At 47.0% G+C, this 27,337-nt stretch overlaps 10 protein-coding genes and 1 non-coding gene across 11 annotated transcripts; 5 read left to right on the plus strand and 6 right to left on the minus strand.

Moving 5' to 3' along the window:
* Window positions 1–817: 817 nt before the first annotated feature.
* BKA55DRAFT_513383 (uncharacterized protein) lies at window positions 818–1,540 on the plus strand (the record flags this gene model as incomplete). The annotated part of the gene is made up of 1 exon (XM_046187888.1): window positions 818–1,540. One exon carries the CDS (start codon window positions 818–820, stop codon window positions 1,538–1,540), a length of 723 nt encoding a protein of 240 aa, XP_046048899.1.
* A 589-nt stretch (window positions 1,541–2,129) lies between these two features.
* On the minus strand, window positions 2,130–2,219 carry BKA55DRAFT_t186. Its single transcript has one exon. It is a non-coding gene; the product is annotated as a tRNA-Glu (tRNA).
* Window positions 2,220–2,339: 120 nt separating this feature from the next.
* Window positions 2,340–4,724, plus strand: BKA55DRAFT_570939 (uncharacterized protein). Its single transcript, XM_046193030.1, has 6 exons — window positions 2,340–2,637; window positions 2,689–3,006; window positions 3,063–3,336; window positions 3,384–3,553; window positions 3,614–3,840; window positions 3,900–4,724. Exons 1-6 carry the CDS (start codon window positions 2,357–2,359, stop codon window positions 4,532–4,534), a joined length of 1,905 nt encoding a protein of 634 aa, XP_046048900.1. The 5' UTR covers window positions 2,340–2,356; the 3' UTR covers window positions 4,535–4,724.
* A 26-nt stretch (window positions 4,725–4,750) lies between these two features.
* On the minus strand, window positions 4,751–6,078 carry BKA55DRAFT_512919 (G protein-coupled glucose receptor regulating Gpa2-domain-containing protein; the record flags this gene model as incomplete). Its single annotated transcript, XM_046187850.1, has 2 exons — window positions 4,751–5,868; window positions 5,922–6,078. The coding sequence occupies 2 exons, from the start codon at window positions 6,076–6,078 to the stop codon at window positions 4,751–4,753; spliced, it is 1,275 nt and encodes a 424-aa protein (XP_046048901.1).
* A 457-nt stretch (window positions 6,079–6,535) lies between these two features.
* BKA55DRAFT_729268 (Alpha/Beta hydrolase protein) lies at window positions 6,536–8,710 on the minus strand (the record flags this gene model as incomplete). The annotated part of the gene is made up of 3 exons (XM_046201194.1): window positions 6,536–7,866; window positions 7,918–8,305; window positions 8,358–8,710. 3 exons carry the CDS (start codon window positions 8,708–8,710, stop codon window positions 6,994–6,996), a joined length of 1,614 nt encoding a protein of 537 aa, XP_046048902.1. The 3' UTR covers window positions 6,536–6,993.
* Window positions 8,711–9,450: 740 nt separating this feature from the next.
* On the minus strand, window positions 9,451–10,536 carry BKA55DRAFT_691211 (L-asparaginase II; the record flags this gene model as incomplete). Its single annotated transcript, XM_046199633.1, has 1 exon — window positions 9,451–10,536. The coding sequence occupies one exon, from the start codon at window positions 10,534–10,536 to the stop codon at window positions 9,451–9,453; it is 1,086 nt and encodes a 361-aa protein (XP_046048903.1).
* Window positions 10,537–12,340: 1,804 nt separating this feature from the next.
* Window positions 12,341–12,758, plus strand: BKA55DRAFT_691212 (uncharacterized protein; the record flags this gene model as incomplete). Its single annotated transcript, XM_046199634.1, has 2 exons — window positions 12,341–12,355; window positions 12,405–12,758. The coding sequence occupies 2 exons, from the start codon at window positions 12,341–12,343 to the stop codon at window positions 12,756–12,758; spliced, it is 369 nt and encodes a 122-aa protein (XP_046048904.1).
* A 3,642-nt stretch (window positions 12,759–16,400) lies between these two features.
* Window positions 16,401–18,155, minus strand: BKA55DRAFT_729274 (uncharacterized protein; the record flags this gene model as incomplete). Its single annotated transcript, XM_046201195.1, has 3 exons — window positions 16,401–17,400; window positions 17,455–17,768; window positions 18,122–18,155. The coding sequence occupies 3 exons, from the start codon at window positions 18,153–18,155 to the stop codon at window positions 16,510–16,512; spliced, it is 1,239 nt and encodes a 412-aa protein (XP_046048905.1). The 3' UTR covers window positions 16,401–16,509.
* Window positions 18,156–19,121: 966 nt separating this feature from the next.
* BKA55DRAFT_396570 (uncharacterized protein) lies at window positions 19,122–20,075 on the plus strand. The gene is made up of 4 exons (XM_046186041.1): window positions 19,122–19,351; window positions 19,441–19,521; window positions 19,579–19,703; window positions 19,756–20,075. Exons 1-4 carry the CDS (start codon window positions 19,335–19,337, stop codon window positions 19,893–19,895), a joined length of 363 nt encoding a protein of 120 aa, XP_046048906.1. The 5' UTR covers window positions 19,122–19,334; the 3' UTR covers window positions 19,896–20,075.
* Window positions 20,076–20,696: 621 nt separating this feature from the next.
* On the plus strand, window positions 20,697–24,469 carry BKA55DRAFT_570952 (SNF2 family N-terminal domain-containing protein). The gene is made up of 10 exons (XM_046193032.1): window positions 20,697–21,419; window positions 21,466–21,516; window positions 21,566–21,600; window positions 21,676–21,768; window positions 21,821–22,252; window positions 22,304–22,872; window positions 22,923–23,195; window positions 23,245–23,349; window positions 23,396–24,033; window positions 24,080–24,469. Exons 1-10 carry the CDS (start codon window positions 21,167–21,169, stop codon window positions 24,301–24,303), a joined length of 2,673 nt encoding a protein of 890 aa, XP_046048907.1. The 5' UTR covers window positions 20,697–21,166; the 3' UTR covers window positions 24,304–24,469.
* Window positions 24,470–24,726: 257 nt separating this feature from the next.
* BKA55DRAFT_396610 (ATP synthase regulation protein NCA2-domain-containing protein) lies at window positions 24,727–27,063 on the minus strand. Its single transcript, XM_046186042.1, has 2 exons — window positions 26,826–27,063; window positions 24,727–26,743 (listed from the first exon to the last, which is right to left on the minus strand). The coding sequence occupies exons 1-2, from the start codon at window positions 26,840–26,842 to the stop codon at window positions 24,751–24,753; spliced, it is 2,010 nt and encodes a 669-aa protein (XP_046048908.1). The 5' UTR covers window positions 26,843–27,063; the 3' UTR covers window positions 24,727–24,750.
* Between the last annotated feature and the right edge of the window lie 274 nt (window positions 27,064–27,337).

Raw genomic sequence — 27,337 nt, forward strand, 5'->3', positions numbered from 1 at the left:
TATGAACCGCTCTAACGATTACCATCAACTTATATGTGATATCTATTGAATATAGTTAAAAGAATTATATCATTTGGCAAGACATCAAGGTACTAAGCATATGAAACCCAAACTTGATGAATATACTTGTTAACGAAATAAGCTAATCAGAGGTTCAAACTATTGCCAACAAGAAGGTAAACAGTAAGGTAAAATTTTAGGGGAAAGAAATCTGATTATAACATCCTCTTAAACAATTTGGTGTTTTTTGTAATAGTAGAAGCCATGAAGGGCGTACAAGAAGACAACACTTTATCACAGTTCTCATAACCTGTACCTGTCGTCACAGCCTTGCTGAACGCCTTGCACTTTAGATGCGAACCTAAAAGCCCAGAAACAACTAGAACAGAGGCTCTTAGAAGCACTGGTATGGCATAGCCTCAGCCCATAACGATCTAGCCCTGCACCAACTGGTTGGTTTTCAGCCTCAAGCCACAAATCGATAGGCCTCCGGTCAGTGATCCGTTAGAAAAAGGAGCTTCCTCCTTGAACTGCGTCATCCTTGAAGTTAATGAGAACACGTCCATCGCATGAAAACATAGTTGCTATTGCCTTGAAAGTTTGTCGTTATATAACATCCTTTTCCTCTCTCTACTTTACTTAGCCAGGTCAGCAACAACAACGAACACACAATATGAGCAAAAAGTCAGCCTTAATCTATATACGAGCTCCAAATCTCGATTATGAACCTGACAAAGCAATTCGCCTTGGCCACATTTGGAAACACCCATTGGATCCTGGCTCGTTCTGCGGACCGCCTCTCCCCATCCCCGAAGACATGGAAACCAACCATACTTTTAAAGCCCCTTGGTCTATCGGCAAAGGCAAAGCAAGTAGTGGATCGTTGGGGATTTGGGCAAATTTCCTCCAGGCTGTAGGCGTTACAGCGGAATCCAACTTTGACTGGAATAACGCCAATGACGTGTCTCATACATGCGAAAGACTCGATACATACTCCATAGAGCCAACGGACGACTATGTCAAAGACAGCGTCAAAGCCGTTGCTACTGAGGCCGTCAAGCGCAGGCAGCGTCTGTTCATGGTAACAGGCGTCAAGATAGCACGTGGTGCAGTCGGCTCAATCTCCTCTTCGAGGCGTGTTGGGGGCGGTGCACGAGCTGGATTTGGTGGTGAAAGCTTGGGCGTGCCGTTGGATGGCGGACCGCAGTTCACCATATCCAGGGATGTCTACGACGAAGAGACATATGGGGAATCGTCAGATTTTGTCTTTGCATACCGTATCCGCCGGATTGTTTATCCTAAGGGAGGCTGGGAATCGACACAGGCGGGGCCGAGTATTGTGAATTACGGAGGATGTGAGGCGAACATAGGATCTATTGATATTGGGCTTTCAGCAGCAGGAAATAGTGTTGCCTCAGATATCGATGGGCTCACACTTGGGGATGACCGTTTCGTGCTCGAGGAGTTCGGGCATAAGGCCAACTTACGTTCTTTTGTTGATGAGAGTTATGAGGACGGTCTATTTGTTTCGTTTCGCTGATGAACTGCATGAAAAGAATCTCATATGTATTAACGTATTAACTTGTCGGTTGATTATAACGTCTTGGAGACTGATAATGTGAGGCGATTTTGAAATTTTTAACATATTCCCCATAGCATTAAAGCGTTAGCTGATACACGAACTAGGAGGTGGAAATGGAATTCAACATACCTATATAAGCAACTAACACTTAGATTCAACTATTGAGTTAGAGGAGAGATGTTCTCACCGACCCTGACGTCTCTTGAGAGCTTCAGAAGCTTATCGTTGGCATATTCCCATTTATTCAACCTTTATTTCAATAGATGTTAAAGCTGCATAGTTGTCCACGTTTTTAATATCAATATTGAAATAGGCATGCGACCTCCAGCCATACCTATGACTATATATCATGCGCTTACTAACTGCACAGTAAGTAGGTGTAGAGTGGTGAGGGATTAAGGATACCTTACTGTTAGTGCACAGTAGTTTATGACATCTTCACAAGCTAAAGTATCTCCCAATCGTAAGCTCAGCAAGGGGAGCAAAAAAGATTATACGTACCTGTTACCGTTTTATCTCTATGCAAAAAAGAAAAAGTTATATCCATCTCCGGTACAGGGAATCGAACCCTGGGCTCCGCGGAACTGATCTCTCAGGTTATGAGAGCGCGAAATGTTAGCCACTACACCATACCGGATGCTGATTTGTTGAGAAATTGGCTTGCAATTGAGTTCTACATTCGTGTACGGTAGCTGGTGCCTATCCTCCGCCGATTTCCGACGGCTTGCGGGGTTTTCTCTCCAGCTTCTTATTACCACTTGGAACTACCTGACGATGACTGACAAAAGAACACGTGAGGATTCAGCAACTGGCTCAATTGGAGCTCAGGGATCAGCATCAGCAACTCCAGTTGAAAATGAACCCTCCAAGAAGCGACGTCGTCGGATCCTCTCCTGTGACGCTTGCCGCCGACTAAAATGCAGATGCGAGCTGGACTTTGGCTCCGACACTTGCTCAAGATGCCGAAACTTGAGAATACCTTGTCTTAGAAGCGATAGTCTGGATCAGTCATATGGGACACAAGAAACGACTCCACAGCAAGATCTTGTCAAAAGGTACCTAGAAGACTCTCTCAACTAACCAGCGTTCCTCCTAATCTTGGGTAGTTTGCATCAGAAGGTGCTGCATTTGGAGAGCTCTATGCAAGATGTAAGAGCCCAGCTAGCGAAACTCCAATCAGGATGCGACTCAACACAGCAAAGTGTTGTTGAGCAAAGTGCTTCTCCTCAAGCGTCGACAAACAGTCGTGTGTTGATGGACGAGATCGAACCCGCGGATCAACATGTTCATGCTGCTCCAGCTGAAGTTATCCGGCGTGTCGCCTGCCAGGTGACTGGTGACTTGAGAAGAGCGTTCCACACGAAAGAGGATGTTGTACACATGGGTATGCTTAATGCCACAACTGCTGAAAATCTCGTCAAATCGTAAGAGACCTCGATGTTCTATTAAGTCTCGGAATCATACTAATACCAACCCAAAGCTTTATTCGACGGCGACGCCACGTTCTTTTCATTAATGACGAGAGCGATCTGGTTACCAGAGGCTCTTTGATCCAAACATCACCATTTCTCCATGCTGTGTTGTGCTCACATGAGATGAGGTTTACGCACACAAGCCATACAGATGCCTTGAAGCACAGGCAAGTCTACGAGCATATGCGAAACATGCTTGGTCAGGTAGTGCTGGGGAGTCCTCTGCATCTCGAAGAAATCACTGGTGTTCTCATCTGCTCTCTTTTCGCCGGATCACCATCGGTAATAACTCCCGTGTCGTCTGAAAGTGTCCTCACTAATACATCTAGTGCGAGGCTGAATATGTCGATAGCTGGCTGTTGAGTGGTATTTGTTCACAGCAGGCGATGCTGTGTATTCAATTTTCAGATATTCATCAGCGAACCAACGCTGGGACTTCAACGAAGCTGGACCTTCGATCGATGAGAATCTGGGCAAACATATGTCTGAACCATCTGCAGTGAGTGAACCCAATAGCTTTCTTTCTGAAAAGCTCGAATGCTGATGGTAGTTTCAAAAGTTGGTCAGCTACTACAGGGAGACCATCCATATTACCTAGCTCGTACTTTAGCCAGTGCAGAAATCTACTCAATTTCGAGCAGACCACAATGCGCGACGCGATGCTGCTTGCTGAAATCTCACTGTACTGTACACTCCAGAAAGAAGACTGCGTTAAACCTACCTTCACAAACGACGGTTTCAGCTCCAAGTTTGCAATTTGGAAGCAGCAATATGGATACCTCCTTGGTAAGCCATTTCTTCAAATATTATACTGAAATTATATTCTGGGTGCTAATAGTTGCAAGATCTACCTACAGGTCTCATGCTGAAGTTCAGTTATTGTATTGCCAACGTCATCCTAGCGAAACGAACTCTGGATAGGGTCGAGGTAGATGACTTGAATCACGCCTCATCGCTCTCGCCACAGACGTCTCGCAGTTCTACAGTGCATATGCAAGACCCTTCCACAAAGTCCCTCCAAGGCCACGTATACGAGCTCAGCTTCCGAGTCATACAGGCATTCATCGCCATCCCAAGTTCAAGCTCTGGAGACTTACCCGAGTTTCACTCCCTCTGCGTTGCTTATTCCTTGCTTATTCTAGGTCAATACGATGAGCTACCCCCTGCGATAGCCAAAAATGAGCTCTATTCTGCCTTGCAAGAAGTGAGGCGTCGTTGCAATGAATCGAATGCGTATTCTGTGGCAGTTCGGCTCAGTGTTGAACGGGCTTGGGACAATTTTTTGAGGGTAGATGGTGTTAATTCGGTGGAGTTTGTACGGCAAGAGTCGCAGTTTCATTTTCATGCTGCTCAGAGCACCAGCGCTAACAAGGCATGTCATAATTCTGGGGCTGGAGGTCAAGTTGAATCTCTTGATCTCGATTTCTTCTTCAATGGAGGTTATTTGGACCTTCTTGACGTCGATAACTTTCTTGTCTAGCCTAAAGAAGGTATTCCGCTCACCCTCTTTGAAATTATAGCTATTAGGCCGTGGTTTACAGCGTTTCCAATTAGAGTACTCACTTGGTTAGAAATATTCCATTAGGCAGTATCACTTCAACGAACAATATCAGAAAAGGCTGTCTTGGCAATAAAGTACAAATTTGGGCTTTTGTGGAATGAGTTTATGTTCATAAGTATAAAAAATGTCAACCCATTATTGCCCAAATCGCTTCTTCATTCTCATAATCATGGGCGTCCAATAAAGCGCATCCAGCCTATCCCTCAGATGATGATTAAATCCATAAGTAACTGCATTCGCAAAGCCGATGAACTGCGTCGAGGTATTTAGAGCAGCAATCGTTGTATCCGAAACAGGCGTCTGCATCGCTTCCAGGAGCCGATTCGTAAGTCCTGGGATCCAGAGCAAAACGTACATAACTGGGTACCCATTCAGCAACATCATCCTTTTTATTTCGACTTCAACGTCGTGTGTGGCTCGGCGCTGAGGGAATTCGCTGGCATTGGTTTGTAAAACGTTGATCTGGCGCTGTGGCGTCGGTGATGCTTCGATCGGTTCAGTGTTAGCAAGTCCTGTATAGGCCATCTCTGCTCCTCTTTTTGATGATGTTGGCCGATGACGGATAGACTCTCCCCTTCCCCTACTATTACTCGCCTCGCTCTCACCTTTTCTTTCCATATCATCGATTTCGTCCATCTTGTTCCCTCGCTCGAATATGGGTGAAATGGGTGTGTCAATATTCCCGTATCTCGTCTTGAAAGTGTCCAGCTCGACTTCATCCTCTTGCATAACTTGGAATCCCGCGTCCTTGGAGCCTTTGGAAAAGAGTGTGTTGGTATTGTGCGTTGAGAAGGTTAGAGGCTGCCGAGGTTGTTTTGGCTTTGAGCCCAGATGTCTCCTCAGGTAAATCCAGATGTAGATGTAGATAATAATAGTCGTGAAGATAACGAAGAAGCGCCAGCCATGTGTCATACCGTAGCGTAAATCTGGCCTAGTTGCCGATATCCAGCACCAATTGCCGCCCACTGGCTTCATCTCTCCTGCAGCAGTCGGTATGATACTTGTGATGAGGGGCATGGTCCATACTGCTGCACAAATCAAGCCCTTTTTTGTTCTTGAAGTTGTCGGTATGTACAACATCCTCTTCACAGTGAGCAGGGTTGTGACAGAAATAGCCAGTACTGAAAAGTCAGCTGCTGAAACTGACAGCTGGCCGATGAACCCGTTGACAACGCATGGTATCCCATCCTGGAGCTGTCCAGTATTAAGAAATATGCTACCTGATATTGAGTTGTTGAGAGTGTTGATAAACTCTGAGAAGCAGTTAGTTGAATTCATGGGCAACAATGACGGAATGCTTGCACACCTGCAGCCATAAGATTCAACACGAGGACATGTCGAAAGTTTCGGAGATGCCGACGATATATAACGAACGAAACAAGAACACATGTAGTAGCAACGCAAGATAAAAGGCTTCCAGCCAGGGTCACAGAGGAAATGAGCTTATCAACTTTCCCAGTCATCTTGGCCGGAATTCTAAGGTCATAGTAAAGGTAGTCGCCGTTGAGGAAGAGAAGGTTTGAAAAGGGTATGATCCAGGTGTTATATTGTCTCCTTGTTTCCTGCTGGATATATCCACTCGTATTTCAAACAAGGGTTTGGCCCCTTGTTCTTCGGTATGAGTCTTGGCATTCTGTAAAGCTTATTTCCCCACAGCAAGAAGCACGGTATCCATGGGGATGTTCATGGTCGTTAGTACTATTACGGTATTTCTACTATATCAACATGCTAAATATTAGAAAGTTAAAAAGTGCCAAGTGAAGGCTCGTACAGTCTTCGATCAGAGCGTCTTGATGAGTTCAAAATAGAGTTTAATCGTGCTACAAATATCCCCGTTAGCGAGTTTGAGAAAGTCCAGGATATACTTGACTATATTTATTCCGTGCACTATACAAGGTCTGCACGGTCTATCGATACTACCATTCTCAGAATCTCCTCCGAAAATCCTAACTGCTTCGAGTTGTCACACAAGGTTGATTCTCATAGCGTCGGCAGCTGGGGTCTTCCGGGCTAAAATTGCCTTACGAGGCAAGTTCAGATGGAGGAATATGCATGGGTAATACTCGCATTGTTAGAAGCGAGCCTCGGCGTTGCCGATCTATACGAGGACCGTTGGACATCAGATGAAACCAGGACCTTGGGTTGTTTAAAGAATTAGGCCCTTGCATTAGGGGGCAAAAATAAATGAGTCAAAAGCCCTGCTAAGTCTGTCCTGAATTATCATGAACTTGTCTAAGTGCTTCGTAGAATCATCACTTAGGGTTGAAGTCCTAAGTTTTGTGCCACCTCCTAGCTAGACTAACCGAAATTAATAGACTATGCCTCCAGCTTGATGATATCTTTCCTGTTTTGTTCTCTTTTGGAAATTCACCCCGTCTTTAACCATATAGTTCTCGTGCCACTTCATAGGAGTTGATATAGTCAATACCCTGTTTTCGCCAGGTATCATCCTCAATCCAATTCTTCGTAGCATTAAACACCATGTTCTTGGGCTTTGACTTGTTGTACTTTGGCCATTTCGGAAGCTTCCCCTTCTTGGAATTAGGATCCAGACTGTTGACGAATCTTACATAAGCCTGTCCAATGGCGTTGGCCAGCTCAACGTGGCTATCGTATTGCGGACTTGGGCCTAGCAATCCAGAAATATTCTGGAAGCTAAATGCAACATTATCAAAATGTTTCACGCCATCCCATTCAGATCTCAGGTATGGTCTTTGATCGAATCGGTAGGAGTATACATCCTCAGACTGGGCATATAGCTCTGCAAGTTTGCGGCGTCCAGAGATCATGGTTATGTCGGCGCCAATAGCACACGCACGTCGTCCTTGATAGTTGCCATCCTGTCTTGAGCAATTTGTGATGGCGTAAGGAGGCTGATGGCATGGATCATCAGGATAAAGTTGCATGAGCTTTCGGATAGTTGGCGCACTCAGAGCATAATTCCGCCATCGAAAAGCTTCGTAGAAGAGATCTTGATCCGTGTTGACTTTTCCGATACAGAAGCCCTCATCAGTATTCGCGCCGATTAGAAGAGGCACAGTGTGATAGTTCTTCTCGCGGATGAGCTGGCTGGGGTAACCGGTCAGGAATCTGCCGTCAATCAGAGGGTTGAATGTCAATGATGGACGCGCAGCATATAATGACTTCTCATCTAACTCTCGAAGGCACGATAGCTGATCCTTTTTGTCCCAGCACCCCACAGTTCTTGTGAGGTTTTCAAAAGCGACATTGTAGTAACTGAGATCATGAATCTAGACAAACTCTGTTAGCAAAGTCAAAAACAGCGGCGTTGAAGTTCATACCTGTGCACCTGTAATACCTCCTGATTCAAGGATAGCTCCCCGGTACAGTCCATCATCTCGACCATCGTAACTAAACATTTGATACGCAATGCTCTGAGCACCAGCACTCTCACCCCACACAACAACTCGCTCTGGGTCACCTCCAAAAGCTTCAATGTTCTCTTGGATCCAACGTAACGCGAGTCGCTGGTCTAACAGGCCAGCATTGGCGTTACCCTCCTTCAGAAGGTTGAAATTCTGAAGAAACCCCCACATACCCAGTCTGTAGTTGAAGCTCACTGCGAGGATAGGCTCTTTAATGTCTTGACTGACTTTGACAATCCCGCTGAGGTTGTATTGTGGGTCGGCAGAGCTGCCGGCGTATAGACCACCACCGTAAATCCAAACTCTGTGTTCTTGCTGTCAGACTTGAAAAATTATTTGTTGTTTTGGAGACGTACAGAACTGGTAGAGGTTTCTTGGGCTTTCCAGCTGGTCGAATAACATTCAAAGAAAGGCAGTCCTCAGACATGGTCCAGTTCTGAGTGTACTGCATGCAACTGTCTCCATACTCAGTGGCTGTGCGTTCCTCTTTGAAAGAACTGTCCAAGCTCTGAGGCCACTTGAACCGGAGATCCCCAACAGGGGGTTGAGCGTAAGGAATGCCTAGGAATGCATCTTGATCCCAGCTGGGTAGGTTCTTGCCAACGTAGGTTCCATTCAATGTTGTAGCTTTAGGAGAAGCTGCACTTGTCGTCCAAGCAAACGCAGTAAATAGAAAGATGGATATCGATATCATATTGAGGTGCGCCATTTTGGCGAACGGATAGTCACGACACTAAACTCTCTCTTGAGTTCCTCAATACCAAGACTTGAACATCAGACGACTTATAAGTCAGTCACTCATATTGCTCTCAGACCTCAGACTACTACTCAGACTAGGGACCATCTTATATTGCCACGGCCACATTGTTTCCACCAAGGATAATCGAGGAATCTGTTATCTATTCCACGCAGTGTCGTAGCTCTGGCGGGGTATGAGATTAATTTGACTATTCCCCGCGTTGCTAGCCCCAGGAATGGATGTCGATCTGGGGTGATTGAGCTGTGGGGTGCGGAGCAACCCCGATGGGAAGGAGATTCAGATCCTTGTTTCATAAAGTATCATTTCGAATTAAAGCCATTGGGATTTGGAATTCTGAAAAGCTCCGGGCTCTCGCAGCAAGCGAAGCTTCTATGCATGATAGACATACTTGACAGGGGACTCAGTAGGCAAAGAGATACAAAGTGATCAAACTATAGAAATATATGGTAAGAACACGCTTACTAGAAATGCTTTTATTCCCCTGGCATAATTGCTACTATCGTCTTTAGGCAAATATCGTACTTTAAGCAGTAGACCAGTAGTACGCTTGTCGACTAATATGACCCCTGCACTTGATATTTAGTCCCGGGATATTCTCTTACCACCAATCAGCATTCACTTTGTGACTGGTTCAATATCAAGTCCTCCCCAACACAATATCTTCATTGCCTGCCGAAATACCGAGTACTCTAGTCTACTCTATCCCCAAACGGTCGTACTTTGAAATTGAATCTCACATGCCCCGTTACTTCTCTCATTGTATTGCTCCGCTGAAGATGGTGAAAGCCATCTAGTCTTCCTCTTTGCTCGGGCGTACCGATGCCTAACTGTTCGAGAATCTCTGGAACAACCGCATAGAGGATCTCAAGATTACCGTCCTCGATCTTGGCGGCTATTCCAAGTGCCCCTTTCGCCCCAAGGCGCCGAGTATCTTTAGACTCTCGAACGCCTATTCCATAAGACGCATCAGCACCAACTTTGCCAAACAGTTGCCCTTGATAGCTCTGCATCAGAACTGTACAGAAACGTCCTGTTCCGCCGACTTGCTCTGGATGTTTCGTCATGGCGTTAAAGACGCGTGCCAGGTTTTGGGTCCTTTGAGTTGTTGGTGAAGATGCCTTCACAGCGTCCGCTGCGTCGGCGAAGGTTGCATATTTTTGTGCTAGATAGAAAAGAGGATATGCCGGTGCTGGAAGATTGCATCCATCAACACCCCATTCTACTTGTTTCGGGTCATAAGCCAGGTCGTTGACAACCCTTTTGACCTCAAGCTGCATAGGATGATCCGGCAAATGATAGTCTCTGACATCAGCTCCCAACGCTTCAGCACCGGCCATCATCGCAACATGCTTTCCGGAGCAATTGTTACAGATTCCCGTTGGCTCGAATCCAGTCTTTATCCACTCACGGTTCACCTCTTCAGAAACGGCAGGGTGACCGCCACATCGAAGATCATCTTCCTCCGCTTTAATCTTGCTCAGCATTTTCTTGGCGCGCGCGATGTGAAAATCCTCACTTGAGTGCGAGGCACACATCAGAGCAAGATCAGTCTCATCGAATCCAAACTTATCCACTGCGCCAGTCTCGATCACAGCGACGGCCTGGGCAGGCTTGGCTGCGGATCGAGAATGGGTAACACGAGAGGGGTTCCCAGCTGAGAGGAGGATATTACCCTCTGTATCCGTTACGGCGATGTGTACGCCGTGCGTATTCTCAATAATGCCTCCTCTATCGGTGACAACGCAATCTCGGTCAAGCAAAGTGGTTCGAGTCATGTTGAGCTCAGGTATTGGTAAGCTGATGGAGTCTGTACTTCGAAGCGATTTGGGGTTTTGATAAGAATCTTTGTGAATCAGTAGAGCAATTGATCTAGAAAAAGGCTTCGGTTCTTTTTATATGCGTTGGCTTGATATGCTTCTCTGAAACATTGCTAAAATTCCATCAGATCAATGCATTAAGACGTCTCATACGACGATCTCAACACGGTGAGTCAAACTTACCCCAATATTTGTAGTTCATCCAATAAACCCGCGCCATGCATCACGACGTGAGTCAGACAGTCAGATGCCCCAGAATTGTTTGTCTCGCGTAGCAAGGTTACAAGAACAAACTTTGCAGTGAAAGGAAGGTGAGCTGCAAAGCAACTCAGAGTACCACCAACAACGGCACTGTCAATTAAGCGACTCTCGAATTATTGCCCGATTCAGTATGAATACAGAATTCAACGGTCAGACCCCCGCATCTTGGCGTGTTGGTTTCAGAGCCAACAGCACACTCACATAAATGCTTGTGGATATTCTTTGAAATTGATAGAGTTGAGCTTTCACAAAGTGTAACAAAGCTCCTGGATGGATATGTTGCAATGACATGTTTGCGAACTCCGTTGGCTTCCAAGTAAACATGCCGGCAACTGTAAGGTATACTTTCAAGGTAATATAGTCGAGTAGCTCTTTTCATACTAATGATAATCTGGGTTTGGATTAGGACCTTGAATATGGGGGTAAACCCTCAATAACTCTTGAAATATATAACATGTTGAGGCAGTAAGATTAATGAAGACAGAGCAACATACTTATCGTGTACTTTCAGGGAATAAACATGTGGGTTGACGAGTTTTTCTTCCGATGAGAATAAAAGGCTTGACAGGTCAATATTCTTTTCCCCTTTATGATGGTGGGAGGTTTCCAGTCATCAGCATGGTAAGACATTGGTGATGGGTCGATTCATTTAGTAAAGTATCGTTTTGAGCAGAGTCTCTATTGAGATATTCTCTGGACCGAGCCAACAGAGATTCCAACTAACTGGGTAATCTAGTGACCTACAATTTGAGCTCGTCATGATTGACGCAATGCAAAATGATGTCGTGATATAATCAATATTGATACTTTTTCTTTATATGTGGTAACAGAAGCTCATTAGACAAAGCAGTTGACTATCACCCATACAGCATTTTCGCTGGACTGAAGATGATATACGAGCTTCGGAAGATTTTTCGTATGTGATTGGTGCCTTGCGTTTTCAGAGACTCTTGCTTAAACGGTTGCTGTATCAAGTCTTGACTCGATCTAAACTCTACGGAGTAGAGGATCCGGGTATACGAGCCCCCCACGTGACCAACACCAAAACCGGCCAAGGGAACAATGTGATTGTTACCAGGTCCAATTATTACAAGGGAGTAACACTGCATTTATTTCATATGTCAAGGAAACTCTACGTTATGGCATCTGAAAGCGAGGTCTTGTTTCAGCTATTGGCCTACGTACCAGCCACATCATTACGTCACAGCACCCTTGAACTTGCACCCCCTGTAAGTTCTGGGGTCAAGAACTTGATTCTAGCGGTAAATCATGGCAGCGTCGCTATTATGACGATTTGCACGTCAGCCTCTTTCGAATTTCGATGATCGATCCTGTTTGCATTTGCGGAGAAAGGAGAAATCAGGAAATCTGCTTTAATTCTAGACATTTAAGAATATTCTATCTTCTGGTGGAGTTTTTCTGTATCCTTCTCTCTACATCTTCATTCCATCGCTTTCTTCCCTCCTCCCATTACACTTTGATCTGATTCCCGGGCCGCAATATGTCGTCATCATCCGTATGTACCCAAGCATTCTTACTGGTAGCCCAATCACTAACACAACCAGGCTGAGCAGAGAAGCGATCTCGAGGAGGAGCAGCTCGAGCAGGAGAAGCCCGCGCGAAAGACAAAGACCAAGAAGCAAAAGTCCGAGCGACGCAAGCGACGCGCTCGATTCGAAGACTACGATGACGAGCAGGACAACAGCCAGATGGCCCAGAGCAACTACAACGCTCAGCAGCAGCAGATGCAGCAACAACAAATGCAGCAGCAACAACAGCAACAGATGCAGCAGCAGCAGCAACAACAGGGTGGTGGTGGGAAGAGTGATGCCCTTTCCCTGCATCTTGAATTGAACCTTGAGATCGAGATTCAGCTTAAGGCGAGAATCCACGGTGATCTCACTCTTTGCTTGCTGTAAGTTCAACAACAATTGTCGCCATGATCATTGCTAACATTCTCAGGAACTAAATGACAATTATGACCTTTTGGGTTATTGTTCGTATCGGAAAACCATGAACGACATATGACTTGGGTTTGGCGGCGTTGGGGCTCCATTTGCATTTCCTTGAATATTTATATATATATGTTCAACAGTATTCTTTGACATGTCTAAGACATTGTCTGTCTATTTCATATACTTATTACCTTTTTGATCATATATTTTCCCTGAAGCTAGTGACCGTTGAACGCCCGGACGTTTACTAGCCTAGAGATAGCCTCAGATTTGCGATGCTAGCTCTGAAGCCATCGAGGGATCCGCTAGTGCTCTTCAGACCCATCCAAGTTCTAGCCAGACTGTACGTAGTCGCACAGCCACGTAAGCCTCCGTCATCTTGCACGCGACAACTCCACACTCGTGTCACCATGGTGTTTTACGACAGTGGGGATGCACCATCATCATCATCCATTGATGCTGATAAGGGGAATAAACAGGGAACAATTTTAAACCTCATCATCTAGGCTTTCATTACTATATGTCCTTTGAAAGTGCACCGGATGATGTAACGTTTGTAGATAACACTAAACACCTTATCATCCTCGATGAAGCTGCTTTGTGCCATGGTCATAGCCCTTGTCTTTATCAATAACACATAGCATACCCTGTATCGCAACCTCTAGTGCCAATGCTGAATCAATAGTGCTTGATCATTGTTTCATTTAAAGTTAGGATATCTTGATTTGACTATAATTGTTTTAGTAGTCGGGTATCATTCTAGAGCGATGACAGGTGTCTTCCGATAATTTCATATCTTGGAAAGAATCTCTAGATCGCTCGACAATGCAACTGTCTCTCAGTCATATTAACATGGCTATTCAACGTTGCGACTCACAAACTCGAGCAATATCAGACAGTTTTCAGTCGGATCTTATACATTCTTTGACGTAAAACCCATCGAATACCGTCGGGTTTCGGTCAGATCCTTGCCCTTTCAGTTGTTGGGCTTTCTTGTATAGCCTTTGAACAAACAACAACGCAGTTGTCCCTGCAAGCTCACACTTGGAAAATTTACCATGAACTATTTCCCGATTGCAACTTCAGTGACAAGTAATGTATGCTCAGAGTAGGTGTCTCTGCTACCCAAATCTATTAATGTAACGTCAGGGTCAGGTCTGTAGTTCAGACCCGAGTTTGATCTTCAATAGCTTAAGTTGAACTATGGGCCAGAGGCGTTGTCTGAAGTCGAGACCCATGACTGAAAGTTTAACCTTGCTCCCTCGGTTATATCTACGACAGCAGCTGCAGTTGAAATTTTATTTCATATATGCTCGATTGTTTGAGGTGCTACTACCTATCCCTACTGATAAACCCTATTAATACAGGGAGGGGTTCTCAGGCTGGCCATGCAAACCAACTTCACATCAACGTCTCAACTATGCTCGACCCTGCCTCTTTAATTTCTGATGGTTGCATCGAGGTAAGGCGCGCGATACAAGCATCAGCTATCAGGTTTATCAACTTAAAATAACACTTCAGGCAGCATACTGACGGTTGTATCATTCTAGTTCTGCGTGTTTGAGCCTATGACCTCAGAGGCATCTTGTGACTATAGCATCATAAAATCACGATGAAGGACGTTTTTATGTTATCAGCGGTGGGACTTTTTTGTATTTCAACTAAGTGCCCAAAGTTGATGAATAATGATTTGTAGTCTCTCAGTCGTTTGGTTAGAGTGGACTCGGAGCCAAAGTTTATGAAGAGATTGTTGAAAGTTCAAAGAGGATCATGTCAGAAAACAGACAAGGCGTCCTCTCCATGGCGAAGATATCTTAACTATGATGTGATTCAAGGAGGCTTCAGAGAATATCGTAATGATTGCTGAGGAGAAAAGGAGCATATAACGCAGGCTCAAAGTGTGAGCAGCAAACTCACAGTTGGGTTCTTAGACTTGTAGCTCTGTCCCTGTAACAGCCAAAGATGAACGGCACACCAACAACCGAGGTAGACTCACCAGGCTCCCAGGCGGCACTAATAGAAGAGGTTGGTATTGACCCAATATGCAGACAGGGTTAGCGTGTGGAGTTCAATGCCAACGAAGTGTGGATCACATATATATGCCGAAGCTGAATACGAAATGCTACTTCATATTTGCTTTTCTTGACTTCGACGAACCAACCCTTGAGCCAGTATCACGACCCAGGCATCCAGAAGCTGTACATCGAAACAAAAAGGACTTTTAATAACCATTGATGGATAAGATACGCATCTACTCCGCGGATTCCCAATGAAGGACCGGCAAGTGGAGGGAGAAGTGGGAAAGCTGGCCATGTCTTGGATAAACGCCCGGCTCATCTCCGCTGCTGCATGACAAAAGGACCTGTCTCCGGGTCCGAGGCGGGATATTAATATGCATGTCAGAGCGGCTCTGCGGGTGCGGGATGAGATGGGCGACATCTGATCGAGTGCAAGTTGACAAATCGAGGCGGGTAAGAGATTAAGGCCAACAAGGTTCAGCTGGGGCTGAGAGAGTGGATGAAGCTGTAACTCCAAATAGATCACAAGCACGATAGTATCCACTCATAAACAGGAAAACATTTACTTTCTTTTCTTTTTGATGTTGAGCGCTGAGATATCAGTCAGCCCCATTCTCTCAACATCCACTCTCATGGCGGAATATATCGGGTTCAAGGACAAATGTCTCACTTTCAGATGTCACGCATAACCGCCCGTCCGAAATTCATTCTGGAATCCAACCCGCCAGCGCAAACATGCACCGGATATGCGCGCAGCAGCACATCATTTCCGAATCTATTCCGATAGATCTCTTCAGATCCTAGTCCTTGTACTTGCTTCACCCCTGCTTCACGGTCTGGGGAAGAAATCTCAACATCCAATGGCGACACCTTGTTCGAGAAGTGGGAGGGTTACATGATCTACCCTCCGTTGTCAGATTTCAAGGTGTAGCGGGATTCTAAGGGGTCGTGTAAGAAACACTTCGTTACCGATCTGCGAGACATGTTTTGTCGCGTGAGGTTTAATCTGAAACATAGTCATAGAAAATCGAAAGATTCTAGTATATCATCATATGTTTTGCCAATTGTCAAACAATTGGAGAAATCCCTATGTTTTCAAATCTTTATCGAATCCTTTGGCTCGGTAGAGTATTTCTAAACTTCTCCGTGACACACATGATCTGACAGGGTGAGGCTTGCGAAACTGATGCTGCAACTCCTCCTGCAGCATGCATGCGCCCCCGGATTTTTTCTCAGTGGCACATTGCAGCGAATACTTGTCCTTGCAGAGTTATGCATTAAATCTGGCCCTTGTTCCCGGGGCGGTTGTGGCGGTTCTGGGGGCGACCGGATAGAAACCGGATGCATGGTCCTTATGCTAGACAACTCATCAGTGACGTTTTACTGTAGAATTTATTACCAATTAACTTTGCATGGGTATCAGTTAGGCTATGAGATTAATTGATAACAAGTTTCGCGGCTGGGGGCACTACTTGCTGGTTGATTTGGCACTCGAAACTTGGATAAGGTTTTCAGATAACTCAGATCAATTTGACACTATCAATTATAGTACATGCGCTAATATTGGCCATAAGAATAACCGTAAATCCTCGAGTAGATCCAGTGTACATGATAGTTCCTTTCCCCGTAATAACATTGATGCCCAAACGCCAGTGACCAAACGAATGTGAATGCAACACCCTACCAAACAAAGTATTCTATCCAGATGTAGCATCTTCAACAGTAGGTTTCCTATACGATCCCGCCTCACTCGCAGAGTCATTTTTCTTGTGATCCTTATCCTTCTCCTTCTCTGGCTCCCAAACTGAACTTGCCACTGTACCAGCCTCCTCCCCAGTCAACTTCTTGGTCATTGAGAAGATAGAGAAGTCCTGACTCAGACTTGTCAAAATACTTCCATCTGACCCTCCTTCACTCTTGGTGGGACTGTCGATGTTCAGACGGCTCAGAGCATCGGCGATGCGCTGGCGCTTAGCTTCCTTGGAGTCTGAATCGAGGAGCCCGTTCTTCTTCTGCTCAGGCTTGTGAGCTGGGGAAGGTGGCTCAGCACCTGGATGACGACCAGTTGCGACAAATGCAGCACGGTCGGCTTCGTCTTTGGCAGTCTGCTCTTTGTGCTGCTTCATCTTTTCATCCATGGTCATGGGCTTTTCAGGCTCGCCTGCAGGCTTGGGCTCCTTCTTCTCTCGCCTGGTCAGCTCTACTTCTAGCACGCGAGTACCCATGGCAACCTTTGACTTGAGGCCATCGTCATCGCGGTCGTAGTATAGAGCCCAGATGCCGGGGAGTTCTTCGACAGCGCAGAAGCCCTCCCAGCCTTCACAGGTCATGCGACGGTCTTGCTTCGTGCAGTCAAACGGACCAGTGATGTGACCCTCTGTATCGGCACGAACACCGTACTTGACTTCATATGTCTTCTTGTCAATATAGATCCAGTTCAAGAAAGGAGGGTCATCACTGATAGTAGTGACGAGACCCTCGTACTCTGTATCTGGGAAGGGGAGGAAGTATCCTGAAAAGGCGTAGCCTTTGCTAACGTTATTTTTGGGATCATGGTTGTAGAGTGGATGCTCATTGGCGATGTAGAGCTGTTCCGATGTTAATCATCATACTACATAACTTGGAAAGCATAAGGGACTGACCTTTGAATCTTTCAAGACAACAAGTTTGTTATTGATATCCCGAGATCTGATACTCGGCTTGACACAAGAGACAACCAAGTTGCAGCGCCGACCACGGTGCTCTTCGCGCTTTGTCTTCGCCTGCGACTGTCTGATGGCTTCTTGCGTACCAAGCATAGCCGGGCAGACAGTCAAAGCTAGAAGCATGGGTAAAGACATGATAACTTTCTGCGGGTCGTCTTTCTGAACAGCTTCCTTGAGCTTATCAACTTCTTGTAAGAGCTTCTGCTTGCACAAGCCGCCGAAGAGTTGCTGGAGTGTGCTTTGGGTCGAGTCTTGTTGGGGTTGCGATGAGGAATCAACGTTGGGAGATGAGGATGCAGAGTCAACGTTTGGGGATGGGGACGACATTGAACGTCGTCGGACAAGTGGCGATATTCCCGGCGGCAAAAAAAAATAAAAAATAAACAAAACAGGGAATATTCTGAAAAGTTATTGGGATGGGTTGAATGCGAGACACGCACGTAGAAGAAGGGGGCGTGTTACTCCAGGATACTCGCAGTAATCTCTGAGCGAGATTATACAAAGTGGCAAGCTATATATCAGGTATTATCATATTGTACCTTGGTCTAATGTTCTGATCAGCTGAAGAGACACCCCCAGCCAAGAAATTTCAAAAACGCAGAACAGTTGTATAAACCAGGATGATGCGTGTCGGACATGGCGGATTGCCGGTGTTTCCCGACAGAATCATGCCATCCTTCGATCCGAGTGCTACAGTGTTGAAAAAACAAAGTTAATCGAAGGGGACCTGATCCCTGTATGTGTGATCGAGATTGGACAGAGGGACATGATGCGAAACATAACTCAAGCACGGATATCCCTGACTTCCCGTAAGCCACCCCCGTTTTAAATCCCGTTCTTAGAGGCTTAAATGTTTAGCTGGAGGGTGTTAAAGGACCCTTGTTGATGGGCTGGAGATTCTGCCACCCCTTTGAAGAAACGTTGTGTTTCGGCGAATTGACGTTAATTGAACGTATTTCGTTCATAAAACAGCCAATTGAGTAGACTACACGGTTAATGGAGTGAATATGTTGTCTTGATAGAGTCAATTGACCAACTGCCAGCAGTGTCCTCGCCATTTCAGTAAAGCCTGAACACAATCAACAACTCCCGTTCTCCCTGTTTCCCCAGGACAGTATCTGTAACTAGCGCCGCCAGAGCACCTACCAACATCGGACGATATCGCGGGATACGATACGTGTCACTCCATAGCCCCTCTCTCGTTTCTACAGCACAAAAGTAACCCCGGTCTGTAACCGTGACACTTCCATCTCAGCCCATTCTCCATACCGGATCTCAATACCCGTAACAGCTGGAAAGGCCCCTAGAAACCCAGACGTTCTCGAATCTGAAGATCTGCGGCTGAAGTCTTCCCCCGGGACCACCTTGTATGCATCGTGGAGCACGACACCCCCAGAAAATGTCAATATCCACCGCAACGCAGATATACTCGTCAACCTAGAACCTAGACACTATAGCGTGCATCAGTGTGAGACAGCAGGTACAGGTTGACACCTCATCAGCAGCCATTTTGAGTTGCCGGGTTCTTCTTGCCAGGCCCGGTCGACATTCTCGTCGTTCATCGGGATGTTTCGCGTCTAAGGTACCCTGCGACAGACAAGACACAGCTATCACGACTTGCACATTGAAGAATGTCACCCTTGACTGAGGCCAAATCTTCTATATAAGCTGGCCTCTCCGTCGCCTTCAACTCAACTTTTCTCATCAGCACTCACCATTCAAACCATTCAACAATCATCTACTTGAGCCCCCAGCTCCGATCACCACTCCAAACACTCAACAACTTTTGACAAGTTTTTCCAACACAATCCAGCACAATGTCTGCCCCTACTTCGTAAGCATTCCCTTTTGCTTCATATCATCTTCACTGCCCCCAATGGCTCAATCTCAACACCAATGGAGTCCTCACACTGACTAACTTAGCACCACTTCTCCCCCTCCCACTTCTGAGCTTCCCTTTGCCAACCTTCCCTCTTCTCCTGCTCCTGTTCGCAACTCTACCGCGTAAGCAACTCACCACTCAGTTTCCAACTAATAGCTAACATTATTTGCCATTAATAGTCTGTCTAAGCCCGCCTACGCCTCTGACTCTGACTCCGATGGTCAGGCTCGAGGTGGTCGCCGCAGCCAGAGGCAGCAATTCGTTGTTCCTCTGCCCACCTCCACTGGTCTCTCCCAGCCTGCTGGTATGTAACTTACTCACCTCTCTTCATCTTCTACCTACTCACACAGTATTAGGTCAACTCCTCAAGGGTGCCACAGACGAGAACGGTGCTCAGAAGTCCGCTGCCCTCCTCGTTGGTATCAAGCTCGACCTCGAGGCCGAGGTTCACCTGACTGCCCGAGTCAAGGGTGACATCGTTGTCGGTCTTTACTAGACAGGGGTGGATTCCAACACTGAGACTGTACTTGGTGGTAGGTCGCAGGATACGGCTGGTGGCCATGTGATGATATAACGAGAATGGCGAACGCCCGAGCAATGCCCAACAATTGACGGGCTGTCAAGAACGGATGGGATTTCCTTTTTTGGGACTAGCATAGGAAACTTCTGTAGCTTGGATAATGAAAACTCTTTGCTACTACATTTATCTCTCTACCAATGCTCACTAACACCGGTGACCCAAACTTGGCACCAGCCTTACAGGGTTGTATATCTCCAAGAGTGCTAAGGCGATCCAGGTCAATTAGACACTTTGCTAACAAGTATCAATTGAACTGTGTTAACAGAGATACGTAAAAACTGTCGATGCATCTACTGATACATCTCAATAGCGTGCCCATGTCAAGCCAAGCCTCTGTCTGCCCATAATGGTTCGTGTACCTGACACTTTTCCAGGGTCAGTATAGCGGGCCACCGGAAAAGGGTTGCATCGGGCCCTCCCGTCCACTTCTCCCAACGTTGATTGAGTGGGAATCAGGCCTGCAGTGAATAATTCTCCGTGAAAGTCAGATCTATCGTGATATTATTATTATTACTGGCTGTGCCGCGTCCCTACTTTTTTGAATAATCAAATTCGAGATAGTTGTGGTCCTGGGCTACAATTGGATTGTTTATTGTCCCGAGCCCGAGTCCAACTCCTTGTAAGAGACCCCCAAGAATTGCATTATACCAATAACCAGAGGGACACCCAATGAATAATTGACAATGTCAGATGAAAAGACTTCCAGCCAACAATGGTGCTTGTTTTCTCTTTTACCGAGGAGGTCTATTGTGCAGTTGACGATCAAATGGGTTGGATTGGGCTCAACTGCAAGGCAGTGACGTAAGTTGGCTGTCGTGTTAGTCACCCGCGTACCTCGAGGTGTCTGCCATTCACTCGCCATATGCACATTACAATAGGACAATGCAATTCAAAGAAGGGAACAGATAAATAAACTCGTATGAAACTTTCCTCCGAATTTATATTGGTTACATTGTTCATTAAATGGACATTTCCATCCGCCGTTGTTTAGAGTTTACATCCCGGGTTATCCGATTGATCCGCACCATCTCCAAGAAGCAATTAATTCTGTGACGCGAGATCATATCCAAGGCGAGGAAACACAACCGTGAGGTGAAGCGTTTCACTTCTTAGAAATCATCAAAAAGGAGAAGAGCCTCTCTTTCTTCTTTCGCTTCTCGTCGTATCACAAATTTTACATCGCCAAAATGCCACGAAGACCTGCCAAACGCGCGCACGACCTCGTCGACCTTACAGGTGACGATGAGTCTGAGACGCGTCAGAAACGGCCCGCCCCTAGCGGTCACCAGAACCAACACCAGCACTATCCTGGGCAGGGTGGAACAAGCGTCTATGGGACTTCTTCATCGCAAACTGTGCCTTCATCTACCGCTGAGCCAGATTACCTTGACTTGACACAAGATGATGATGGTCCCCCTCTTGAACTTTACGGAACCTTGGGTACGACAAGTTCATCACACTTCATTCATATCACTAACATGAACAGATGGGAAGATTGTTGGTGTGAGGTACTACAGAGGATATGCTTCAGCGGGTGGTATGTTTTCATGCTTCAGGTCACACGACAAACGCTCACAAGTTTACAGAAAACGTTCTTTGCAGACGAGAACCCAACAACCAGGTTCGTGCTACTCCAAGTGGTCTCATTTTCTGTCTCTCCTGCGACATGGCCTGAAATTGACCTCTGACCCTCTAGTACGACTCCAACGCCATTCGGGTTGACAACGTCGTCGGTGATCAAATCGGCCACCTTCCTCGAAAGGTTGTCGAGAAAATCGCCCCATATTTGGTAAGACGAATGGTTGCGCCGTTCACCATCTCCATGTCTGACGCGAATCCAGGATTGTGGCGACGTTGTCCTCGAAGCCCAGCTCACGGGTGAGAAAGGCTTCTACGACTGTCCGGTTAAGCTCTTCTTCTATGGACCTAGCGACCCGGAAGAGCGCTCTAGAATCGAGGAATCACTCAAGAAGGACAGGCTTGTCAAGGCCACGGAGCTCAAGAACACTAGAAAGGAAGCTGAAGCCCGTAGGAAGGCAGCGATGGGTCTTGTGAATGGTAGCTCAACGCATGGTCTCGGCCAAGACCTTGCTGTTCCACAGAAGCCTGAGATTACGATGGACAATGTTCTTGAGAAGAGTGAGGCGGTTGAGATGCGCAAAGGCGGAGACGCAATCAAGTCACTCGCTATTGGCGAGGATGAGCTTGCGAAGATGCCAATGGCTGAGCAGCCCGAACAGCTTAAGGCACAGCTTCTGCCATATCAATTACAGGTTTGTCTCTTCCTAAGCGGGGAACGCATTTTACTGACCAGTTTGTCGCAGGGCCTTGCGTGGATGGCTTCTAAGGAGAACCCCAAACTCCCTACCAAAGGCTCCAAAGAGCCAGTGCAGCTCTGGCTTCAGGAATCCAACAACCGTTTCCACAATATCGCATCCGGCTTTGTCACAAGCACAGCTCCAAAGCTCCTTTCGGGCGGTATTCTTGCAGATGATATGGGCCTCGGAAAGACCCTTCAGATCATCAGCTTAATCCTCACTGGTGGCAAGGGTCCAACCCTCATCGTTGCGCCCGTCAGTGTCATGAGCAACTGGAGTCAACAGATCAGGCGTCATGTCAAAGGAGACCAGCAACCTAGCATCTTCGTTTACCACGGAGGTGATAAGTTGCGCCCGTTACAGCTTCAGAGATATGATGTTGTGATCACCAGCTATGGAAGACTTGCCAGAGAGCGAGACTCGAGCGTTGCCAGGGCCATAACTTCCCCGAAAATTAAGTGGCGACGAGTTGTTCTTGATGAGGGCCATACCATCCGAAATTCCAGGACAAAGGTAGCTATAGCAGCTTGTGAGATCAACGCAGAGTCTCGCTGGATTCTGACAGGAACACCTATGTAAGTCCTACTCCTTTTCGATGACATCGACAGTGGCTGATCCGATGCAGCGTAAACTCAGTCAAGGATCTCTATTCGCTCGTCAAGTTCCTCCACATCACCGGCGGTATTGAGCAATCCGAGATCTTCAACGCTCAAATCACTCGCAAACTTGCCAGTGGTGATAGTCATGGTGAAGTCCTTCTTCAGGCACTCATGCATGACCTTTGTCTGCGTCGCAGGAAGGACATGAAGTTTGTAGATCTCAAATTGCCAGCCAAGAAGGAGTACATCCACAGGATTCCATTCCGCAAGGATGAGAAGCGCAAGTACGATGCTTTGCTGTAGGTCCATCAAGTCTTAGGTCTCTGAAATGCGCGCTGACGATAGTAGGGATGAGGCGAGGGGTGAACTTGAGCAGTGGCAGGCAGGCTCACAATCAGGACAGAAGGGACGTTTTCAGAACGTCCTTGAACGTCTTCTTCGTCTTCGACAAATGTAAATTCAAATCCCACCATTATAGGACTCTACTGAAACTTCATAGCTGCAATCACTGGACTCTCTGTAGAGAGCGTGTCAGTGATATCCTCAAACTCCTTGATGAGCACGAGGTCGTTCCCCTCAATGCCAAGAACCGCGGTCTTCTCCAGGAAGCTCTCCGTCTGTACATCGAAAGCCAGGAAGAATGCGCCATCTGCTATGACAACCCGAACGACCCCGTCATTACCACCTGCAAACACGTCTTCTGCCGAAACTGCATCCTGCGCGCTATCCAAATCCAGCATAAATGCCCAATGTGTCGCAACAAGCTGGACGAGAATAGTCTTCTTGAACCGGCGCCTGAAGATGCGGGCGATGATGCAGGTGATTTTGATGCCGACTCACAGAGTTCCAAAACAGAAGCGATGCTGCAGATTCTGAAAGCGACTATGAACAAGGAGGGGTCTAAGGTGGTTGTGTTCTCTCAGTGGACTGCCTTCCTTAATATTGTTGAGGCGCAGCTCAAGAAAGAAAGGATAGGCTACACGCGTATTGACGGCAGCATGAAAGCTGATAAGCGTGACAAGGCCATAGAGGCTCTTGACAACGATCCCAAGACACGAGTGATGCTCGCCAGTCTTTCTGTTTGCAGCGTTGGTCTTAACCTTGTCGCAGCTGACACCGTCATCCTCTCCGACAGCTGTAAGTCCATTTCACCACATTTCTAGGATAATACTAATACATTTAGGGTGGGCACCCGCCATCGAGGACCAAGCTATTGACCGTGTTCATCGTTTGGGACAAACCCGCGAGACTACTATCTTCCGACTCGTCATGGAAGGTTCGGTTGAGGAGCGCGTGCTAGATGTGCAGGGCGAGAAGCGAGAGCTCGTGACGAAAGCATTCCAAGAGAAGGGGAACAAAAAGCGTGAGAATTCACGCGCGGCAGATATTTCTAAGCTACTTGGCTAGGGGTGTGTATAACAGCATAGGCGTTGGTTTGGTAGGGAGTTACTGGTTATAAAATACCCAGACTTAAAGTATATATAGGGTGCGAAAAGGGACTCGTATGCTCAGCATCGGAGATGCGAGAAATGGAGTGTTAATAAGTGTAGTCCTTATAATAAAGAGTTTTCATCATAAACGTCGGTGCCTCCTGTCGCGATATCAACATGCTGGCATCCAGCTTTTGTGTGTTGATGGAGACACCAAATCGTTCCCGATACCAGGACATTTTGTAAGCATACCACTACGGCTCCGTAAGGTCCAGCGCCAAACAAAAATGGTTGTGCATCTAATCATGACTCCTTTATGCAATCTACCTATGTGTATAAGTACATTGGAACTGTTTTACCTGCCCAGCAAGGGCTAGTATACATGTTATATTTAGACCCGTGACAAACACCTTTCATGACTGGCCTAATGAAGCCATCTCGCATAAGCCCAACGAATACGCTCCAGTGCCCTGGTCTGCAGCTGGATACCCTTCATGTTTGACAAATCATCAAGATCCTCAAGGAACTCCCTCGCGATCTCACGGGGCATGAGCTTATCAACGAGATCCCTCAGAATATGAACTTCAGAAAGCAAGAGACCGTGGTCCTTATATGAGAGAAGGTTGGTCTCTGTCGGTCGGGCCTCGGAGAGAATGCGGTCTACGTTGCGGAGGACACGGATGGCCTTGCCAGCTTTGTGGGTTTGGCGTTGGCCAGAGCGGCCGCCAAAAACACCGCGCAGGTACTGGAACATGCTATAAGAGACGAGGACACCGGGAGTAAGACCAACGAAACCGAAGACAAGTTCCTGGCTCTTGAGAAGGGAGTCAATGCCGGTCATGGCGACCTCAAGGTCGACCTTTGTCTTCTGAACCTGAATAAGGAGTGATCGAACGAGATCTCCACGGATAGTACCCATGAAAGGGCTTCGCAGGTCCTTCTCGAACGCTCGAAGTACCGGGGTAACATCACCTTCAGCAACCTTGTGTCGGATGTCAGCAACTTGGGTCTCGGTCAAGGTGCTTCCGGTTTCATTGGCAAAGTGAGGCTTGTCGAGGGCAAAGTCAACCACCATACGCTCGAGACTCTCACGGTCAGCCTTTAGGCTGTCCCTACTCATGATGGCGATCTCGCTGGTTTTGTCGTGTCGAATAGTTGAGATAATCTTTGACGTCGGTTCGATAACCCAGTTGAACCAGAAATCACGAACAGTTTCACCAAATCCAACGAACCATTCGATGATATCAGCCTTCCGGTTGACCAGAATACGCAAGACGGTTGTCGAAGAGAGAAGACCAACAATCGCAGGGAGCCAGTATCTGATCAGAGTCGAAGGTCGACCATTTTCCTTAGCCAGGGCGTGCATTGCAGTGAGATGTTCAGGAAGGGACTTGTCGATAATGGTGAGCAGTCGTCGGGCTAGAATGGCTGGACGATCAGCGGTGTTGCTCTCTTCGATGTGAACAGAAAGCTCAGGGTCTTCCTCGACACCAGCAAAAACCTTGTCCTCAAAATCGCTAATATTGACGTCCAGAGTAGAGACTTCCTTGAGAACCATATCGATGAGCGCAACACTACGTTCGACAACGCCCTTAAGATCGTGGTGGTCCTGAAGCTCAGCCTTATCGTCGTCCAGACCGAATTGCAGACCTTCATCCATCAGTACGCCAAGTCCGCTTGCCGTTATCTCACGAAGTTTCTTGAGCTGTGCCTGTTTGCGTCGTGCCTCGGATCGAGATAACGCAACAGGCGACAAAACTCTCCGTTGAATGTTGGCAATTGATCGTTCCCGGATACTATCATGCACAATACTATAAAACTGCGTCCACTGCTGCGACAAACTTGACGTCGTAGAATCTACGAGTTCACCCGGGGCATGATGAAGAGAACCAGCTTGAATGCGTAACTTGGTTGCAGTGTAGACTTCTTGGGACCATGCCCAGACACGCAAAGGCGAGCTCTGGACAGCATAGAGGCTGCTGTAGGAATACGAGCCTAAAACATCATCCCAGTACCAGATGTCATCATTGAGGGGAACAATTTGATCCAGGAGTGTGTTAAGAACAACACCATGAAGTTGAATGGTGGCCTTGCTCACAAGCAGCCACTCGAGCTCATTCTCATAAGGGCTTTTAACCTCATCACCTGGTTGTGCCTCTCTCACAGAGAGGTGTGCAGATGCAGGGATATCAGATGATATGAGAAGATCCCTGATGCGCCATGCCGGCAGAAGAGGTTGCGAGGATGATGTAGTACTCAATGACTGAATGGTACGGAGCAAATGATCAAGACGCGGGGATGAGAAGGCAGTAGCTACAGCAAACCCATGCTCTTCAGTCTCTGATTGATCATCCTCTGAAGCAACTTCGGATAAAACTGGGAGACGGTCAAGGTAGGCATCGAGCCGCCGTACTTGGCTATGAGCAGGATTAGTAACTTGATGGATTATGTAAGATGAGGGGCAATGGTAGCAGGGCCCAGGTGTTGAGGTTGACGAACTCGGAGACAAGCGTCATGGTAGGACCAAGGATGAGCTTGCTTAGATCTGGTAACGACAAGGCTGATGTGTGAAGCACGGCATCTGTCAGCAGCAGCTGAAGTTGCAGGGAGCAACTATAGACCGGGGATAACGCGGAATGAGAGGGGACGGTAGCTCCGAATAATCGGTGGAGAGCTCGGCGGACGACCCCGGGGTGACAACGACGACAACGGCGGTGGCAGCAGCTTCTCGGCGGTGGCAGCAGCTTCTCGGCGGGAGGAGGAGCGCCGAGTCACGGGGGCTCGACGGAGAATTCGGAGCAGGGCTGCGCAACTGGCGCCGGGCGTCGAATCGCGTGCGGATGGAAGCGAGACGAGGGTGAGAAGTGTGAGTGTAAGCTTGAGCTTGAGCTTGTACCTCAAGCTCCAAACACGAATGCGGGCGGGAGATGAGCAAATGTGGGGAACGTTTATTGCATCATGCCACACGGATCAGCTCAGTCCGGCTCCGTACATAGGAAAACAACCAAAAC

Source organism: Fusarium redolens (genome assembly GCF_020744475.1).
Source record: "Fusarium redolens strain MPI-CAGE-AT-0023 chromosome Unknown BKA55scaffold_9, whole genome shotgun sequence".
In the NCBI taxonomy this organism is placed as follows: Eukaryota; Fungi; Ascomycota; class Sordariomycetes; order Hypocreales; family Nectriaceae; genus Fusarium; species Fusarium redolens.

Excerpts from the sequence above, each read along its gene's own strand:
- BKA55DRAFT_570939 (XM_046193030.1), top strand. The coding sequence starts at position 2,357 with ATGACTGACAAAAGAACACGTGAGGATTCAGCAACTGGCTCAATTGGA. Across the intron at positions 3,007-3,062 it reads GCTGAAAATCTCGTCAAATC|CTTTATTCGACGGCGACGCC; the intron begins GTAAGAGACCTC and ends ACCAACCCAAAG. Across the intron at positions 3,337-3,383 it reads TTTTCGCCGGATCACCATCG|TGCGAGGCTGAATATGTCGA; the intron begins GTAATAACTCCC and ends TAATACATCTAG.
- BKA55DRAFT_396570 (XM_046186041.1), top strand. Across the intron at positions 19,522-19,578 it reads CCTGTTCGCAACTCTACCGC|TCTGTCTAAGCCCGCCTACG; the intron begins GTAAGCAACTCA and ends TGCCATTAATAG. Across the intron at positions 19,704-19,755 it reads TGGTCTCTCCCAGCCTGCTG|GTCAACTCCTCAAGGGTGCC; the intron begins GTATGTAACTTA and ends ACACAGTATTAG.
- BKA55DRAFT_570952 (XM_046193032.1), top strand. The coding sequence starts at position 21,167 with ATGCCACGAAGACCTGCCAAACGCGCGCACGACCTCGTCGACCTTACA. Across the intron at positions 21,517-21,565 it reads AGGATATGCTTCAGCGGGTG|AAAACGTTCTTTGCAGACGA; the intron begins GTATGTTTTCAT and ends ACAAGTTTACAG. Across the intron at positions 23,350-23,395 it reads CTTCTTCGTCTTCGACAAAT|CTGCAATCACTGGACTCTCT; the intron begins GTAAATTCAAAT and ends GAAACTTCATAG.